We start from the raw sequence: 16,370 nt of genomic DNA, 5'->3' as shown, positions 1-16,370 counted from the left end.
AGAAAGACGGGGAGGTGGTTTGAGAGACTTGGGGCGCGGGCTCGGGGGGCGTCTGCAGACACTGAAAACACCCGGAATCGAGTCGCGGAGGTGCGGAAACGTCATTGAATGCAGTTACCACGCGCTCCCAGCAGTTTTGCAGCGGCCGCAGAGGGGTGCGTCGCGATGGCATAAGGGCGCTCGTTCGCGCACGAGAGAGGTGGTTGATGTTTTGGCGGCGCTGATTGGCCCGCGCGCGTCGGCGTAAGCGGGTCTTGGCACCGCCGTGCACCGCGACGGCCGCCTTGAACACGAACCCAAAACACCCCAGCTCTCCTCTCCCACCCTTTCACTTTCGCCCGGCGCTGCACTGCATCGCCTCCAACAACGCCTGCGTCCCTGTCGCCGCGTCACTGCGCGTGCCCCTTCTCCACCGCCCCGTTTGCTTGTCGCATCGTCGCATCCTGTCCCCGTGCAGCATCCGCCGACGCCTCAGCTGCGCACCCACCGGTCGCAATCGCCCTCGTCCCCAACAGCGACGTGCCGCACCCTTTCCAAACCACAACCAGACTACGCTCAGCTCATTGCCTGCTTGTAAGCCTGCTGTCGCCTGCTCTTAACCCTGCACCCACCCTCGCCTTGGCTGCTAAGCTGATGTTCATCTCTTGACAGCCGCTTTTCGTCCCACGCAGTCTTGATCTTGTAGCGCATGCTCCCACCCTGTCTTCATCATGAAGGGAGGACCAAGGTCGAAGCTGGAGTACTTCGACCCTAACGCGTCGGACCCGAACGACTCTGACTTCGAGGAGAAACCATCCTCCCCACCCGCGCGTCGCTCATCGAAGAAGAAGAAGTCTGTGCCCGCTCGTAGGAAGAACCAAAAGCGTAAACACGCTTACGGGAGCTCGGATGATGACATTGTTGATGACGACGAGGATGAAGTGAGTGAGGAGTCCTATGGATCACCCAGCGCCATCGAGTCGGAGGGAGAGCCAGAGGTGAACGCCAGCGGCCGCCCCGCCCGCCACGCCGCGAAGAAGAACATAAAGTACGAAGAGAGTGCAGATGATGACATCGAATACGACGAGCTCGTTGTGGAGTCAACCGAGAGGAATTCGGGCGACAAGCGCAAGCAGAAGAAGACGCTTACGGTGAGGCTGCCGGTAAATCTACCGCCGCAGAACACGCGCAGCACGCGTGCAAGATCCACCCGTGCGGCAAGCAAGTCGGCGCAGCCCGAATCGCACGTGAGGACCCGGAGGAGCGCGCGTCTGTCTGAAGATCGGGAGGAACCATTACAGATTTCGGGATTTGCAGGCAGAGCCAAGTCTGTCGGATCTGCGGGAGGCAGCCACTCACCTCAGCGACGAACCGGCACAAGGTCCGCGCAAGGCCGCAAAGCTCCGATGAAGCGACCCAGTACCATCATGGAGGCTTCGCAAGAAGCATCTGGACATTCGGCCCAAAGCCCCGACCCCCTGCAGCCCAAGGAAGATGGTCAAGAAGAGGTGCAAGTCAGCCACGCTGCGTCCGTCACGTCAGAGATTCGCTATGAAGGCCAGGGCAATGAAGAAATCCAGTTAGGCGAGGCCGTGATTCAAGAGTCGGATCACGAGCAACAGAGCGAAGATGATGACGACGACGAAGGTCCGGTGACAAGGACCCGTAACAGACAACATGTAGGTTCTCATTCTCATTCTCCATCAACTCCGACACCAGCAGAGAAACGACCCGCAAAAGCGACAGAAGCAGCGACACGCAATCTCAGAAAGCGTAAAGCATCTCCAGCACCAGTCAAGACAGTAAAGACAGCCAAGAACGCTGCGCCCAAACTTCCAAAAATATCTTATTCAGAACTCCGAAGTTTAGGGATTAACTTCGATAAGCAGACAAGCACCGCGCGCGCATCGCAGAAACGAAATGCGGACGACAGCAGCGATGACTTCGATCCCGGCGACGACAGGCATGCCGAATCCGAAGATGACGATGCAGACTCCGAACGACCTTCCAAGCGCCAGAAGAGCTCCGGGGATGAGAGCACGGGCCGCAGAAAGTCCCAGAGGATAAAGTCTAGGAACAACTCTGGGTCCGAGGACGAGTTGGATCCGATCGAGATAGCAGATGAGGCTGCGGAATTGCATGCTGACGAGAGGCGCAATCGCCCCAGACGCCAACAACGTGTCGATGAGGAGGCCGAAGCACAAACACAGCGCGAACTCCGTCGCAAGAATCCCAACATGAACTACACGATGAAGTCATTAGCAGACGTGTACAGGGAGGACGAGGAAGGTGAAGCGGGCGATGGTGCGCCAACTCCATCGCAAGGTAAGAAGAAGGTAAAGATGCCAGGATGGCGCCCGCTCATGTCTACTGCTGGGCCATTCGGTGGACTCGGAGGATTGAAACCTCTCATAGGTATGCATTGCAGCACAGCGGCCTGCCTCTCCAAGTGTTTCAACTGACGGTCGTAATAGGGCCACCCAGATACCGGGATGAGCTTGGCCAGTATGAAGACATGGACTCAGATAGCAGCGATGATGATGTGAACCAGAGCGGCCAACGGGGACCCCATGACGGTGAGAACGCTCCCAAATCGGTCACAGGCGGCATCTTATCACAGCTAGGCCAAACTCCTAACAGAGGCTCCCGTGGCGGACCCGCCAATCTTGGTAAAATCGGAGGAACAAGCAATGCGGATGTAAATCCCATTAGCGTCGACGGAGAGGTCAACTTCGACAGCGTTGGGGGTCTAGACGACCACATTAACCAACTCAAGGAGATGGTGACGTTGCCCCTCCTATACCCTGAGATCTTCCAAAAGTTCAAGATCACTCCGCCGCGTGGCGTGCTATTCCATGGGCCTCCTGGAACCGGGAAGACTCTCCTCGCGCGCGCCCTGTCCAACGCCCTCAGCGCCAACGGCAAGAAGGTCACGTTCTACATGCGCAAAGGCGCCGACGCACTCAGCAAATGGGTTGGAGAAGCTGAGCGCCAGCTCCGCATGCTGTTCGAGGACGCTCGTAGGAATCAGCCGAGCATCATTTTCTTCGACGAGATCGACGGTCTTGCGCCCGTGCGGTCCAGCAAGTCGGAGCAATCGCTCGCTTCTATTGTAGCAACCCTCCTAGCCCTGATGGATGGCATGGACGATCGTGGGCAGGTGGTCATCATCGGTGCTACCAACCGTCCCGACAACGTCGATCCGGCTCTGCGTCGACCCGGTAGATTCGACCGCGAATTCTACTTCCCGCTCCCCAATCGCGAAGCCCGTCGCTCCATCATAGGCATCCACACCAAGAACTGGAACCCGCCTCTAGCGAATGAGTTCAAGAACCAATTGGCCGAGATGACCAAGGGTTACGGCGGTGCTGATCTTCGCGCGCTCTGCACCGAAGCTGCCGTCAATGCCATTCAGGGCACGTTCCCCCAAGTCTACAAGTCGAACAAGAAGCTGCAGATCGACGTGGACAACATCAAGATCTCGGCCAAAGACTTCATGATATCCCTCAGCAAAATCGTGCCCTCGTCACAGCGCTCGACTTCGTTCGGCGCGGCACCGTTGAAGAAGGGGACTGCACCTCTTCTCAGACCCCAGCTCGAGGCAATAAGCCAGATGATCGACGAGATTATCCCGCCGAAGAAGAAGCTGACTGCCCTTGAAGAGGCACAATATGACGACCGTGATGACTTTGGCTTCGAGCGCGAAAACATCAAACGCGACTTTGAACAAGTCAGGGTCTTCCGGCCAAGGCTCCTGATCCGCGGCTTTGAGGGAATGGGCCAGCAGGAAATCGGATCAGCGTTGCTGCACAAGTTCGAAAACATGCATGTCCAATCTTTTGATCTTCCAAACCTGCTTGGAGACAGGGACAAAACGGCTGAGGCGACCTTGGTGCAACTTTTCAAAGAAGTGCGAACTCATAAGCCTTCGGTCATCTACATCCCTCAGGTTGACGTGTGGTACGATACTGTCGGCGAGAATGTCGTCAGCATCTTCACAAGCCTTCTTCGCACCATGCCGGCCAACGAGCCGGTGCTTGTCCTGGGGACTTTGGAACAGCGTGGCGAGGGCGAGGAGCACCAGCCCAACCCAGAAATGCTCAAGTCTATATTCGGTTACTCCATGAAGAACCAGTACGAGCTGAAGCGCCCCAGTGAGGGCGCTCGTAAGGAGTACTTCCAGACCATGGTCGATTACATCCGGATGCCGCCAAAGGGATTCCCTGCCGTCCACCGCAAGAAGCGCAAGTTCGAGGAGCTCAAAGAGGTTCCCCAGGATGACCAGTCACCAAAGACACCCGAAAAGGCCTACCTCAAGGCCATCAAAAAGAAAGATCGCTATACCGTACAAGTTCTGAAAACGAGGATTTTGCCGATCCTCGAGCAACTGAAGAACAAGTACAGGCGCTTTAAGGACGGTCTCATTCCTGACAAGGATTATGAGTACCTCTGGAGGGAGCACGATCCACGGATTCTGACCAGCGACCTTCCCGTGGACCAACGCCCGGATGAGTACAGGCCGTATGAAATCGGCTACGATTCCAAGGGTGTCAGAGGCCTGGTAGAGACATCGACGGGGAACTTCTACTACAACCTGGGCTTCGACACAATCGAGCTGCGTATGGCCAACGGCTATTACAAAAGACCGATCGACTTTTTGAACGACGTCAGGCAAGTTGCCAAGGATATGCGAACCTTTGGAAAGCTGGACAACTTCGTCAAAGCAGACGAAATATTGACCAATGTCGAAGTCGACCTCATGCAACTGGAGGAAAGCTACCCAGACCTCATCCGTGCATGCGAAGAAGTGTACAAGCGGGAGCAGGAGCGCTTCAGTGCGCTGGAGGAGGAGGAAAGAAATAAAGCGGCAGCGGAGGGTCGCCCTGTCCAACGAATTTGGGCCAATGTTCCTCCGGCCGAGAACGAGTCTCACAAGCCTGCGTTGGATCGCACAGGCCCCATCAATCTTGGAGAGCCTGTCGATGTCATACATCCACTGCCTCCGATCGCAGCATCTTATCCGCGTGGGCCTAGCTCGCTCTCCAACGGACTTTCAGCGTCAGACCTGGCGGACAGCAACAAACGCCAAAGCAATGGCTCAGGCGGTCACGGCGAAGATGGCTCTCATTTGGAAGAGAGCCAAGAGCAAGACTCGCAACATCGTGACAAACGACAGAAAGTCGGTGACGACGCTCAACAGATTGCGCCCAACACGCAGACGGCCAATCGGTCTCAGCGATCAAGTCACATACAGATGGCCCCCAATACGCAACCAGGCGACTACCATAACAGTGCATCGACTACAACCTCAGGCCAGAAGACTTCGGATCTGTCGTCAGCGCATCTCGCAAACACCCAGAGCACCGTCAACGGCGTCGCTCCCGGTCAGCATCCAGACTTCGCGTCGGGTCCTGCGCAGTCTGGCGGCTCTCAGATTCCCGACACACAGGAGCCGTTCGCTAGCAGTCAGCCCACGAACTCGCAGCAGTCACAGTCGTCGCAATCACACTCGCATGGCGGTGCTATCATGCCGCCCGCGCGTCAAGAGGCCAAGATCGGCTCTCTCCTCAACTCATCATCATCAAACGAGCACCAACAGTCGCAGCCACAGGACCAGCAACAGTCCGAACCCCGACTCATCCTCGACGACGCGCACCTTGAGCGATTCCACGACGAGCTCGTGCACCGCAGCTCCGGCCTGAGCGTCGAGCAGCTCGAGCAGGTCAACGCAGCGATGATGGCAGCCGTATGGAACCAGCGCGGCGAGTGGAACCGCGTCCGCGTCATCAATAGTGTGTCGGCGGTCTTCAACGAGACTATTCGCGACATTGAAGAGGTCCAGAAGGTGTGGCCGCCGAGCCAGGAGAAGCAGGATAAGGCGTAGAAGGTGTTCTGCCACGCACATCTGCTCCTGCAAACGGTCTTTCCGGAAGCCTTGTCGTCGGCACTATCTTTACTCCCTTTGGTGCATTTTTCCTCGCCTGCCCCATTTCCTCTCCACCCCCCATCTCCCCGCTTCCTCTTTCTTCATGGGAGGCAATTCTGAGCACACGGGCGGCTCTCTCGATTTTTGTTTCTTTGATGAATTTGTCATTCCCCCACTTCTGGTTTGATCCTCTTGCGGCCTTTGGGTGACGGGCCCTTTTGCTTTTTCCTTTTTCTTTTTCTGGTGCCTAATCTTGACGGGGAACACGAATGCTTGGTGATGGGAGAAAAACGAGTGCTTCTATTTCTACTCTTTTACTAAGCAGAGTAGCGAGATCGGCTTGCGATCCACATGCATGGAGGGGTTCCCGACTCTATTGTTTTTTTTTCCTTCCCCGGTTGAGGAGATGAGTCCTTTCGAGTTTGATGGCTTTTTTCCCCCCATCCAGCGGATTGATTGATGTTGATCTTTCGACCCCCTTTTTTTATTGACCGACTTCTTGCTTTTCGACCTTCTTGGCAAGCGACATGGCATGGAATGGGATGGATTGATGGGAAAAGATTCGAAGGTCTTCTTTTCCTCTTTCTTCTGCCTCTACTTTGGCATATTGCCGACTGAGCATGACCCGACCCAGCAGAGCGGATGGACGCTGGGGCAAAAGCTTTTTTCATTCTTCTTCCATAACTTCTTCACCTCTGGGTGGGAGAGCGACCCTACAGAAACGGGGGTTGTGTACAGTAGTAGGATATGCGAGGAAAGATAAGAGAAAGGGAGATAAAAATGGGAGGCATGGTACCATGACGAAAAGTTCTCTTGGAGTTTGGCAAAGTTGAAGGCTAGCATTCCGACGAGAAGAAATTTGAGGATGCGATAGACAGAGACAATGTACGAATTTTCCGAATGTCAAAGCATGCAATTGCTATGTGCTATTTTTCGTATCTCATTATAATGCTGACGATGATGCTGGTAAGTTCGTGTCAGCTGCTTCGTCAACCCCAAACGCTGCATCCAATGTGCAATCCTTTTTTCAAAACAAAACCAAAAAAAAAAAAAAAAAACGTGTTAAACATGATTTTCTCGTCCTCATACCCCAAACTTCTCAATTGCTTTTCTTCTTTTTCGAGACATTGCCAAACCCGTTGATTTTCACGAACATGTCACCGTGCGTGCCCTACCGTCGAGCTTTGGGAAGACACCAGCGTCGATGAGTCTGAAGAGGTCCCATTCGGCGGCGGCTTCGGTCTTGAAGTTCCACCAAAACCAGCCCTGGGTTTTCTGCTCGAAAACGTCGAGCTGGGCGTTGATGTAGTTGCGGGTGTCGGTCTTGTTCTGCTCCGACCATTGGTCGATCCAGTTGATCGTGGCGCACGAGCCGTGGAACGTGGAGCTCGTGAAGCTGCCGTCGGCATTTTGCTTACTGTAAGTGCCGTCATAGCGGGCGCCAACTTCGTAGCCATTCTTGAGCAAAGGGGTGGTGTCAGTACGTGTTCTTGGATGGTGGCTGGGGTGTGCTATGTGGGACTGATGCAAGGGATGTAGTTGTTTGCTTGCTTGCATGACGATGAGAATAGGACAGTTGGAGGACACTTACGAGAGCAGGCGCGCAGTCTGTCATTGCACCGGTAAACTCGCCCACGACGACCCACTTGTCCTGGCCCGTCCCCCACGCCTGAGCGCTGCCGCACACTGCATCAGCGTGCTGCTGCGGGCTCATAGCTACCAGAGCGTCTGTGAAGACCTGGTACTCATGATGATCGACGATGGCGCCCGACACACCGTTCCCCGCCAGGAAGCCGTTCCACGTCGGCGGGTTGGCGAAGCCGTCCTGAATGACAACCATGGCGCCTTCGGTTTCCCCAGCCGCGCTGCGCACGGCGTCGAATCCCGTCTGGTAGTAAGCTTGCGTAGCGCCGCGACCGCCCGGCAAGTTCGACATGAGTGGCTCATTGAGCAGCTCAATGGCGACAACAACGTCGGCGTAGGCTGGAGCGGCGTACTTGTCCGCTATCATGCTGATGACCTCGACAGTCGCCGCGATGGAGTCACCACTCGTCCAAGCCGGCGTGTCGGTACGTTTGCCCGAGTTGTCAAAACCGTTTTGCGAGAGCGGGGCGCCGTGAAGGTCGATCCAGACTTTGAGGCCTGTCTGACGCGCCCAATCCAGGGCGCTGTCGAGGTGGTCCTGCTGGGCGTCGAGGACGTAGGGCTCTTGGTCGAAATTTTTGAACGCCCAATAGCCTGTTGCGTGTTAGTTACAAGTTCGGCCATTGAGGACTAGGTGACGAGCAGAGCAAATCACTTACCGATAGGGATCCTGACAGCGTTGAAGCCATTGTCTGCAATCTTCTGAAAGTCGGCGAGAGTGGCCCAGTTGTCCCAATGGGTTCTTAGAATATCCCTGGCATTGGGAATTTTCTCACCGAGCGTGTATTCATCCACGACGCCAGCAGACTGGGGGAGTTGCTGGAAGATTGAAGGAGTGATCCATGGCTCCAGAACGAGCCAGCCTCCGATATTGACGCCCCGGACGGGAGCTGTGCCGATTTCGTAATCACGCTTCAGCAGGGGGATGCTGTGAAGACTGTCAGCACGGTAGAAGAAAAAAAGGAAGGCAAAGGACTAACGCTGCAGCCAAGGCGAGGAAGCCAAAGCCTAGAGCATGGCCCGGCTTCATGTTGATGGCTAGAGCTTTGGGGTTGCAAGGAAGCACGAGCAGATGTGTGAAGAAAACAGGAGGCAAGTCAGCTCGAAGTCGGCAGGGCCTCCGGTGCAGAAGTGAGGAGAAGAAGGCCTTTCTGCGTGGTTGGCGATATGGCGGGGGCTGGTAAATATGGGCAACGTTGAAGAGAGAGGTGCATGGATGACATCAGGCTGGTGGAGCATAAACCGTGCCCAGCCGTGCCTTCCACAAGGGAGCGTGTGCCTTCGATGTGTGACATGGCGGCAGCGGCAGGGGCGTGGGTGTGGTAAGGAACAAGCGGGCTCCAGCTTCTTTCCTGATGCGGCAAGATGCGCGGCCAGGATGTGCTGCTCGCACCAGGGAAGAAGCAGTAGTGAAGTCACGAGTGGCATAAACGCGGAATGACGGCGCGGCGTTGCAGCGTCGCACAAAGGGCCCGATCTCGCCGGCCATCCATGACGAAGAAGAATGCGGGGTGCCACAAACCGGGCATTACTAGCAATAGTTACAGACGCCAATGAGCCCGGCCATGCCCCCCGCAAGACTCAGTCCAGCCCTGACCATGTTCATCCACCTCCAAGTCTTGAGCTTCTCGACAACCTCGCCTGCCTCCATCTCCTCCCTGACCCGCTCGTCGTTTGCAGCCGCGATCAACGCGTCAATCGTCCCCATCATCGCAAGCCTTGTCCATCCCAGTGTTGCAATAGTCAATGCGCCGGCACAAGCAAAGGTGGCACGGCCGACAGGCTGCAGGTACGCCGCCAGCCCAGAGCACAGCGTCGATGCCAGCGCCAGTGGGACCACAGTGACAGCGCCACGATGGTAGAACTCGTCGAACACAGACGTGCTCGTCGCACTGGGGAGGCGGTACAGGATTGGTAGCGTGAGCTGGGACGACGAGAAATAGATGCCTGAGAGGTAGATCGAGGACGAGAATCCCAGGATAGCAGTGGTGCGCACGAGGGCGGATGGCTCCATGGCGGGCTGTGCTGTTGTAGAACTGCTGCGAGAGGACGGGTGACTGGGACTGCAGCAGGGAGGAAGGATTGCAGCTGCTAGATATCTTTAGCCCCGCATCGTACACAGCTCCGTTCTCGGCCCCCGCTACCCAAGCACTAAAGCTGTGATTGTTGGGAACGGTACTCTATCCCAGCCCCGCCGTTGCCTCCAACGATGCGTTCCAGGAGCCGGCCAAAGAAATGATGCCAGCCACCCCCATCCTGGACTCAAAATGCCACACTAACTGTGCATCTCCTGAAAAACTTGTTCTTTTTCTTTATGCACAGCGACAACTCAACTCCACTTGTGAGCGTGCCTCGGCGCCCACGTCATGCCAATACTTTGCTATCGTGGCACCTGGTTTGTTTGCTTGTTACCGTGATTTGGTCCGGAACGCTTCAAACCCTTTCTGTCAACGGTTGTCTTGTGCTTTTGCATCTATTCATGGTGTGTTGCGTGAGGTTTCGTCCTTCACGTCCCACGAAGGATAGCTGCGTCTGGAGACTCAAGTGTATTAGGCAAGTTGAACGAGTTCTTCACACAAGCCCAACACCGTAATCTCATCCGCCAAAAAAAAAGAAGAAGAAAAAAAAAGGGCTCAGAAAAGGATCAACGCGGCTGTCGATCTCAGCTTCGACGACGGTGTCGCACTCTGCCGTTGCGGAAGCGGGGGAGGTGCGGCGAGATTAGCGGCGCTTCGGGGAACTCAGTCCGACGTGTGTGCGCGAGCTTGCAGAGCTGTCTCCTCCGATCCCTCTTCAACCCGCCATCACCAAACAAACCCACTTCGCATTACGCCCCCCGCCGCTCCCATCACACTCCGGCCTACACCAATCCGCCGCTGCTCCGTCTTGCCCGCCGAACCGACGCCCCATCCACAACACCCACAACCATGCCGCCCAAGAAACGCGCCAAACCCTCCACCACGACAGCCACGCCGCACGCGTCCACCCCCAGCAAAACCCCCACCAAAGACCTCCCACCCACCACCCCGGCCGCCACCAGCGCGACCGCCGCCCTCGCCGCCTCCATCCCCTCCGCCGAAGCCATCCTCAACGACCCGTGGACCGACGACCAAGAGACGTCGCTCTTCAAGAACCTGATCCGCTGGAAGCCGACGGGCCTGCACAAGCACATGCACATGCTGCAGATCGCGTCGTCGATGACGCGCGAGGGCTTCAGCTACCAGCTGCGCCACAACCTGCACGGGCCCGGCAGCAGCCACGACCACGGCTCCGCCAACCACACGCGCATCCCCGGCATCTGGAAGAAGCTCGCCGAGCTGTACGACCTCGACGCCCTCGACGAGCGCGAGAACGCCCACGCCCTGGCCGCGTGGCCCGACGTCGCGGACCGCACTTTCGCCTCTGCCGCGCCGCGGAAGCGGAGGAGGGAGAGAGGGAGAGGGACGAGGCGCGGGGGCCGTGGTGGTGGTGGTGGCGACGCCGACGGGGATGTTGAGATGGCGGATGCGGATGCCGACGCCGTTGCTACTGCCGAGGAGGACGAAGACGACGACGACGCGGACAGCGATGGTCGGGACGACGAGGATGGGGACGATGCGGAGGAAGAAGACGAGGGCCCGTGGTTTGAGCTGCCGGGCGACGAGTTCGCGCAGCTCATGTGGGACCGCAGGATTGCCACTCCAAGCGTTGGCTCAGGAGGCAGGGTGGCAGCGGCAGCTGCAGCTGCAGCTGCGGCCGCAGCCGCAACAGGAGGAGGCGGCGGCGCTGGCGTGCACCACGACACCGCCGATTCGGCCGAGGGAGATGGCCTGGAGAAGAGTGGCCGTGGCAGGAGAAAGCCGTCGCCCCGCGTCATGATCGGCACCGATCGCAGCAGCAGCAGCAAAGCAAACAAGCGGAGCGAGAGCCCGCCCGCGTGTCCGGAGCTGCTGCCCAAGGTGGGCGATCCCGCGCCGTCGACCATGGTCGAGCAGGACGCTGCCGCCGAGGCCGTAGACACGGACGACGCTCGCTCGCACGCCGGGTCGCCCGTGGGGGGCAGGGCCGCCAAGGCTGCTGGAGCCGCGGGTAGCGGCGCGAAAGGAGGCATGAGAGCGGCGGCGGCGGCAGCGGCGCGCAGCAGGAGCGGCAGGGCCTCGGGCGGTCGCGGCAGCAGCAACAACAACGTCAACAAGGCTCAATCCGAAGAGGAGGATGACGAAGACGACGAGGAGAGCAGCAGCGAGGAGGAAGAGGAGAGCAGCGAATCGCCGCCGGCCAAGGATGGGGGCAGGGCGGCGCGCAGCAGCGGCAGGAGGACTGCGGCGAAGAGCGGTGGCGGCGGTGGCGGCACTACCAAGAGGACCAGCGGCCGGAAAAAATGATGATAGCAGAGTGATAGGGGGGGTCGTCCTGAACGCGCTGCTGCTGCTGTTCCACCGCTGTGTCTCCCGGAAGTGTCCGGCCTCCTCCGATATGTTCGTAGCTTAATTCTTTCAAGATACCCCGCTGCTTCTCATTCCAGACAGCATAGACCAAAATACTACCACCTACCAATGCTGATCTCCCCGGTTCTTGAGCTATGTCCAGCGTGAACGCTGATCAAAGCATCAGATAAATATGGGGTAATTCATCTCGACCTCGCGCTCGGACGAGGTCACTGCACGGCACCTCAGCAAAGGATCGTCAGGTTAGTGGCAACAATATCGTTCACTACCTAGCGCTGGCTGGCCACGCGGCATGCCCCCTGGGTTTTCATCGTGGAATTGGCACCATGATTCTCAGTTCATACAACATATATGTTATTTCATTCGGTAGCTTGAACCGCCGTCTCAGTAAAAGAGAGAGGGAAAAAGAAAATGTCGCTTATTTGGCTCGCTCTGGCTCACAAGAACGAGCAATCGTTGTTAAATCTACCACTTGGCCTCCTTCTTCTCCTGGAAGGTCTTGATGATGGTGACGATGCGCTCGAGGGCGGCCAGCCATGCCTCGAGCTGCTGCTGGACCTTGGCCTCGTCGTCGCCCAGCTTGGCGTAGAAGTCCTTGCGGTAGGGCGTGGCGCTCATGGCGGCGCTGAAGATGGGCTTGATGACGAACGAGTGGTGCGGCTTGAGCGTGTTGCCGTACGCCGTGCGGAACGATTCCGACAGCTCCTGGCTGGGGTTCTTGATGTTCTCGCGCAGCGCCTGCGCGGTGAAGTCGAGGCCGCTGAGAAGAAGGAGAGGTCAGCGCGGGGTAGGGTCTTGGGGTTTGGGCATGTGGACGGAAGAGCTGGCGGGCCCGAGCAATCGGGGGGAGGAGGAAGGGCAATGGCCGGGGGAGTTTGCAGAGCTTACCGGGTCAGCCACAGCAGACCCTCAGCGGCAGTGTGCTTCTTCTCCTGGATCTCGTTGACGACGAGCGCCTGCAGGGTCTCGCTCTCGGCGGGCTTCTCGATCTGGCGGTTGCGGAGTTTCTGGGCGGCCGTGGCGTCAGCTATGAGCATCGGAAACCGGCATGTTGCCGCTGGGAATGGGGCGTGAGAGGCGCACGGTGATGTTGCCGGTCATGTCAGACTTGACGGGCTTGAAGGCAGCGGAGCCCAGGACATCTGTCAGGAGGCAGCCGGGTTAGCGAGTCGCCTTGGGAATTGGGCTGTGGCAGCGGGCGGCAGAGCTGGGGCATACCGAAGAGAGTGCTGAGCGACTCGGAGGCATCGAGGAACTCGGAGGTGTGGATGGCGTTGTCGGCAGCGGCATCGACAGGGACGTCGACAAAGGACTTCTGGATGGTGTCGAAGAAAGTCATGGTGGGCAGGAGTGCAATTGGAGGTGGGTATGAGGCAGGAGATGGCGGGTTGGGAGCAGTGAGGAGAGAAGTAGGCCGTCAGGGAGGGGCGATGTGTCTACAGTCGCGGGCCTAGCTTAGCTACGTCGGCCGGCGGTGAATGGAGAGTCTGGTGGGGCGGCGTGATGCGGGGCGCGACAATCGCCGCGCCGCGAAACAAGCGCATCGTGCCGATCGTCTCAGCGCCCTCTCGAGCTGACGACGGCCGATTCCCGCGATGCCCAGCCTAGGCCAGCAGCAGGAGAGCCGGGCGGGTTGCCCGCAATGGATATGCAGACACACGGCACATAGATGTAGCGGCGGCGGCACATTGTTGAACCGCATCCCCGCCGTTACCGGCTCAAAGTTGGCTGTCGACGAGCCTGTCCCCGCACGTCACTGCTCATAAATAGGTAGGTAGCTCCTCGCTGCTTTGTGGCATCGCAATCTCATCGCGTTTTGTCTGCATCCCTTAATATACGCCATGTCGACCGAGCGTCTCTTCCGCATTGCCTCGATTCCCGGTATGCCTCGCCCGCGCCGCCGTGCCCCATGCGCATGACACTGACGCTTCTTCAGGTGATGGCATCGGCACGGAGATCACCGAGGCCGCCGTGCAGGTGCTGCAGAAGCTCGCCGACGTCCACCGCTCCTTTAAATTCGACTTCACGGAGTTTGATTGGAGCAGCGAAAATTACCGGAAGCGGGGCTGGTGAGCCACTTGCCCCTCCGATCCCCAGCGAAGCTGCGTTGCTCACCTGTTTTCCAGGTACATGCCCGAAGACGGCCTGGAACAGCTGAAGAAGTACGACGCAATCTATTTCGGCGCTGTCGGCAGTCCTGGTGCGTTCATCCGGGTCCCCCCTCTGGGCTGGCGGGGGCTAATGTCCATGCTCTAGACGTGCCTGACCACATATCGCTCTGGAATCTGATTCTTCCCATCCGCAAGGTCTTGAACCAGTATGTCAACCTGAGGCCCAACCGCATCCTCCCCGGCACCACCTCGCCTCTCGCGAACTGCAAGCGTGAGGATCTCGACTGGGTCTTCGTGCGAGAGAACAGCGAAGGCGAGTACTCGGGTCAAGGCGGCACTTCGCACGAGCATTCCAGCCACGCCGTCGCCACCGAGGTCTCAATCTTCACCCAAGTCGGCATCGAGCGCATCATGCATTTTGCCTTCGAAACTGCCCGGAGCCGCCCCCGCAAGAAACTCACCATGGTCACCAAGAGCAACGCTCAACGCCACGGTATGGTCCTGTGGGACAAGGTCTTCTACGAGGTCAAGAAGGAGTATCCCGACGTAGAGACGGACAAGATGCTGGTGGATGCCATGACTGTCCGCATGGTCCTGAACCCGACGTCGCTGGATACGATCGTGGCTACAAATCTGCATGCCGATATCCTGACCGATTTGGCTGCCGCATTGTCCGGAGGCATTGGTATTGCCCCTTCGAGCAACCTCGACCCTACCAGGAAAAATCCAAGCATGTTCGAGCCTATCCACGGCAGCGCGCCCGACATAGCTGGCAAGGGCATTGCCAATCCCGTTGGAGCATTCTGGAGCGCCGCCGAAATGGTGCGGTGGCTGGGCGAGGAAGCTGCAGCCGATAACCTGATGAAGGCTATTGAGAACGTCATTGAAGCTGGCATAAGGACGAAAGACCTCGGTGGTTCTAGCAACACGAAGCAAGTCACCGAGGCTGTGTGCGCCGAAATCGAGAAGATCGGAAGCACATGAACTACGTCGACAAGCGACAATGACTGCATCCATAGGCAAAATAATGTGCATATAGATCAACTGATGTTCTGCCTCTGAAATGAGATTAGCCCTGTCAGGGGACCAATGAGTTGCGGTTGCCAGGTTCCGAGAATTTATAATCGTTTCAGAAGAGGGAGCCGTTGTTTTCCACATGGGTTGAGTGGTTACCACTAGTCTCTTATTCGAGATTAATCACGTATAGGCCCATGAATGACGAGCTCGATCGAGCCGGAGCCGGATGATCAGTCAGCAAGTTCGGGCGGCAGTGTCGCAGGGACTTTTGCCGGAATGACCTTTGAAAACGTTTTGAACTCGACATTGGGATCCGACACCTTTCTTATCCGGCTCCAAGGCAATACGATGTACTCGGCACGGCCATTGATTAAGCCCATCGGGATCTGGAGTAAGGGCAGCAGAATCAGCGGCGGTTCCATGTCGCTTCTTTCCCCAGGGCAAATATCCAGCCAGACGCTGAAGAGTGTGCTACCAACTCACCGGCCCAAAGTCATTGCTGTCGACCGTTTTTCTCCAGTTGTCGCCCTCAACCCACACATGGTTGTACGGCACTACGACCTTTTTGAATGGATATCTCCCCCTCGTGATGACGGTGTCGCCGGGCAGCGCCACGATGCGCTTGACGCTGAGCTGCTCCGGCTTGTGCGGGGCCCAGAAGCTGACAATGTCGCCGCGACGAAGGAGCTGTGGCGCAACCATGCGGTTGAAAAACACCTCGTCCATCTCACCCGTCTCATTGTATCGCGGCGACAAGGTCGGTGCCATCGACTGGCCCTGGACGCCTGTGACCTCGAGGACGTTACTCCGCGCGAACACCAAGACTGACATGCCGAATGCCGCGTAGTAGGCGAACCTGGCCGTCGAACGGGCGGTCGGAAGGCGGGAGAAAATACGCGCCGCCATTGGCGCGGGGCTGACGAGACGCGTCGCTGTGGTGAAGGTGGTTAGGTGGTCAGGATGCAGACGTTTGGCGGAAGCCAGCGGCTTCCAGCTAGGTACACCGCCCGGCGCATCGCTACTAGGCGTAAGTCGTGGCCGGTGATGACGTTACCCCGGCACTTGCAACACCATCCATCTCTCTCATGCAAACTTAGCAAAAGCCTTCCACGGCCGCTCTATTCCATTGCCTGACAACACGATAGCCATGAGCCGTGTCCTTTGCGCTTTTGGGCGTCGCGGGGCTACATTTGATTCTGCTGAGGGGAGCCGCGCGGCAAGATACTAGTCTGTCTCATCGTAATGCATCTTTATATGAGCCGGTGT

The 16,370-nt window shown here is 57.7% G+C and overlaps 7 protein-coding genes across 7 annotated transcripts; 3 read left to right on the top strand and 4 right to left on the bottom strand.

Annotated features, from left to right (window-relative positions):
• Positions 1 to 710: 710 nt before the first annotated feature.
• BKCO1_23000138 (aaa family) lies at positions 711 to 5,863 on the top strand (the record flags this gene model as incomplete). Its single annotated transcript, XM_020272946.1, has 2 exons — positions 711 to 2,394; positions 2,454 to 5,863. The coding sequence occupies 2 exons, from the start codon at positions 711 to 713 to the stop codon at positions 5,861 to 5,863; spliced, it is 5,094 nt and encodes a 1,697-aa protein (XP_020130719.1).
• Positions 5,864 to 7,051: 1,188 nt separating this feature from the next.
• On the bottom strand, positions 7,052 to 8,579 carry BKCO1_23000137 (glucan-beta-glucosidase; the record flags this gene model as incomplete). Its single annotated transcript, XM_020272945.1, has 4 exons — positions 7,052 to 7,363; positions 7,497 to 8,143; positions 8,209 to 8,477; positions 8,530 to 8,579. 4 exons carry the CDS (start codon positions 8,577 to 8,579, stop codon positions 7,052 to 7,054), a joined length of 1,278 nt encoding a protein of 425 aa, XP_020130722.1.
• A 501-nt stretch (positions 8,580 to 9,080) lies between these two features.
• On the bottom strand, positions 9,081 to 9,563 carry BKCO1_23000136 (uncharacterized protein; the record flags this gene model as incomplete). Its single annotated transcript, XM_020272944.1, has 1 exon — positions 9,081 to 9,563. One exon carries the CDS (start codon positions 9,561 to 9,563, stop codon positions 9,081 to 9,083), a length of 483 nt encoding a protein of 160 aa, XP_020130723.1.
• A 913-nt stretch (positions 9,564 to 10,476) lies between these two features.
• Positions 10,477 to 11,913, top strand: BKCO1_23000135 (ct20 family protein; the record flags this gene model as incomplete). Its single annotated transcript, XM_020272943.1, has 1 exon — positions 10,477 to 11,913. The coding sequence occupies one exon, from the start codon at positions 10,477 to 10,479 to the stop codon at positions 11,911 to 11,913; it is 1,437 nt and encodes a 478-aa protein (XP_020130720.1).
• A 528-nt stretch (positions 11,914 to 12,441) lies between these two features.
• Positions 12,442 to 13,315, bottom strand: BKCO1_23000134 (glycolipid transfer protein het-c2; the record flags this gene model as incomplete). Its single annotated transcript, XM_020272942.1, has 4 exons — positions 12,442 to 12,736; positions 12,865 to 12,983; positions 13,060 to 13,118; positions 13,195 to 13,315. The coding sequence occupies 4 exons, from the start codon at positions 13,313 to 13,315 to the stop codon at positions 12,442 to 12,444; spliced, it is 594 nt and encodes a 197-aa protein (XP_020130721.1).
• Positions 13,316 to 13,817: 502 nt separating this feature from the next.
• BKCO1_23000133 (tartrate dehydrogenase) lies at positions 13,818 to 15,071 on the top strand (the record flags this gene model as incomplete). Its single annotated transcript, XM_020272941.1, has 4 exons — positions 13,818 to 13,857; positions 13,913 to 14,045; positions 14,103 to 14,176; positions 14,233 to 15,071. 4 exons carry the CDS (start codon positions 13,818 to 13,820, stop codon positions 15,069 to 15,071), a joined length of 1,086 nt encoding a protein of 361 aa, XP_020130726.1.
• Positions 15,072 to 15,334: 263 nt separating this feature from the next.
• On the bottom strand, positions 15,335 to 16,010 carry BKCO1_23000132 (mitochondrial inner membrane protease subunit 2; the record flags this gene model as incomplete). Its single annotated transcript, XM_020272940.1, has 2 exons — positions 15,335 to 15,490; positions 15,588 to 16,010. The coding sequence occupies 2 exons, from the start codon at positions 16,008 to 16,010 to the stop codon at positions 15,335 to 15,337; spliced, it is 579 nt and encodes a 192-aa protein (XP_020130727.1).
• Positions 16,011 to 16,370: the final 360 nt, after the last annotated feature.

Source organism: Diplodia corticola, assembly GCF_001883845.1.
Source record: "Diplodia corticola strain CBS 112549 chromosome Unknown scaffold23, whole genome shotgun sequence".
NCBI lineage: Eukaryota > Fungi > Ascomycota > Dothideomycetes > Botryosphaeriales > Botryosphaeriaceae > Diplodia > Diplodia corticola.
Note: the sequence above shows the minus strand (reverse complement) of the source record. Positions and strands in the feature narration are given on the sequence as shown.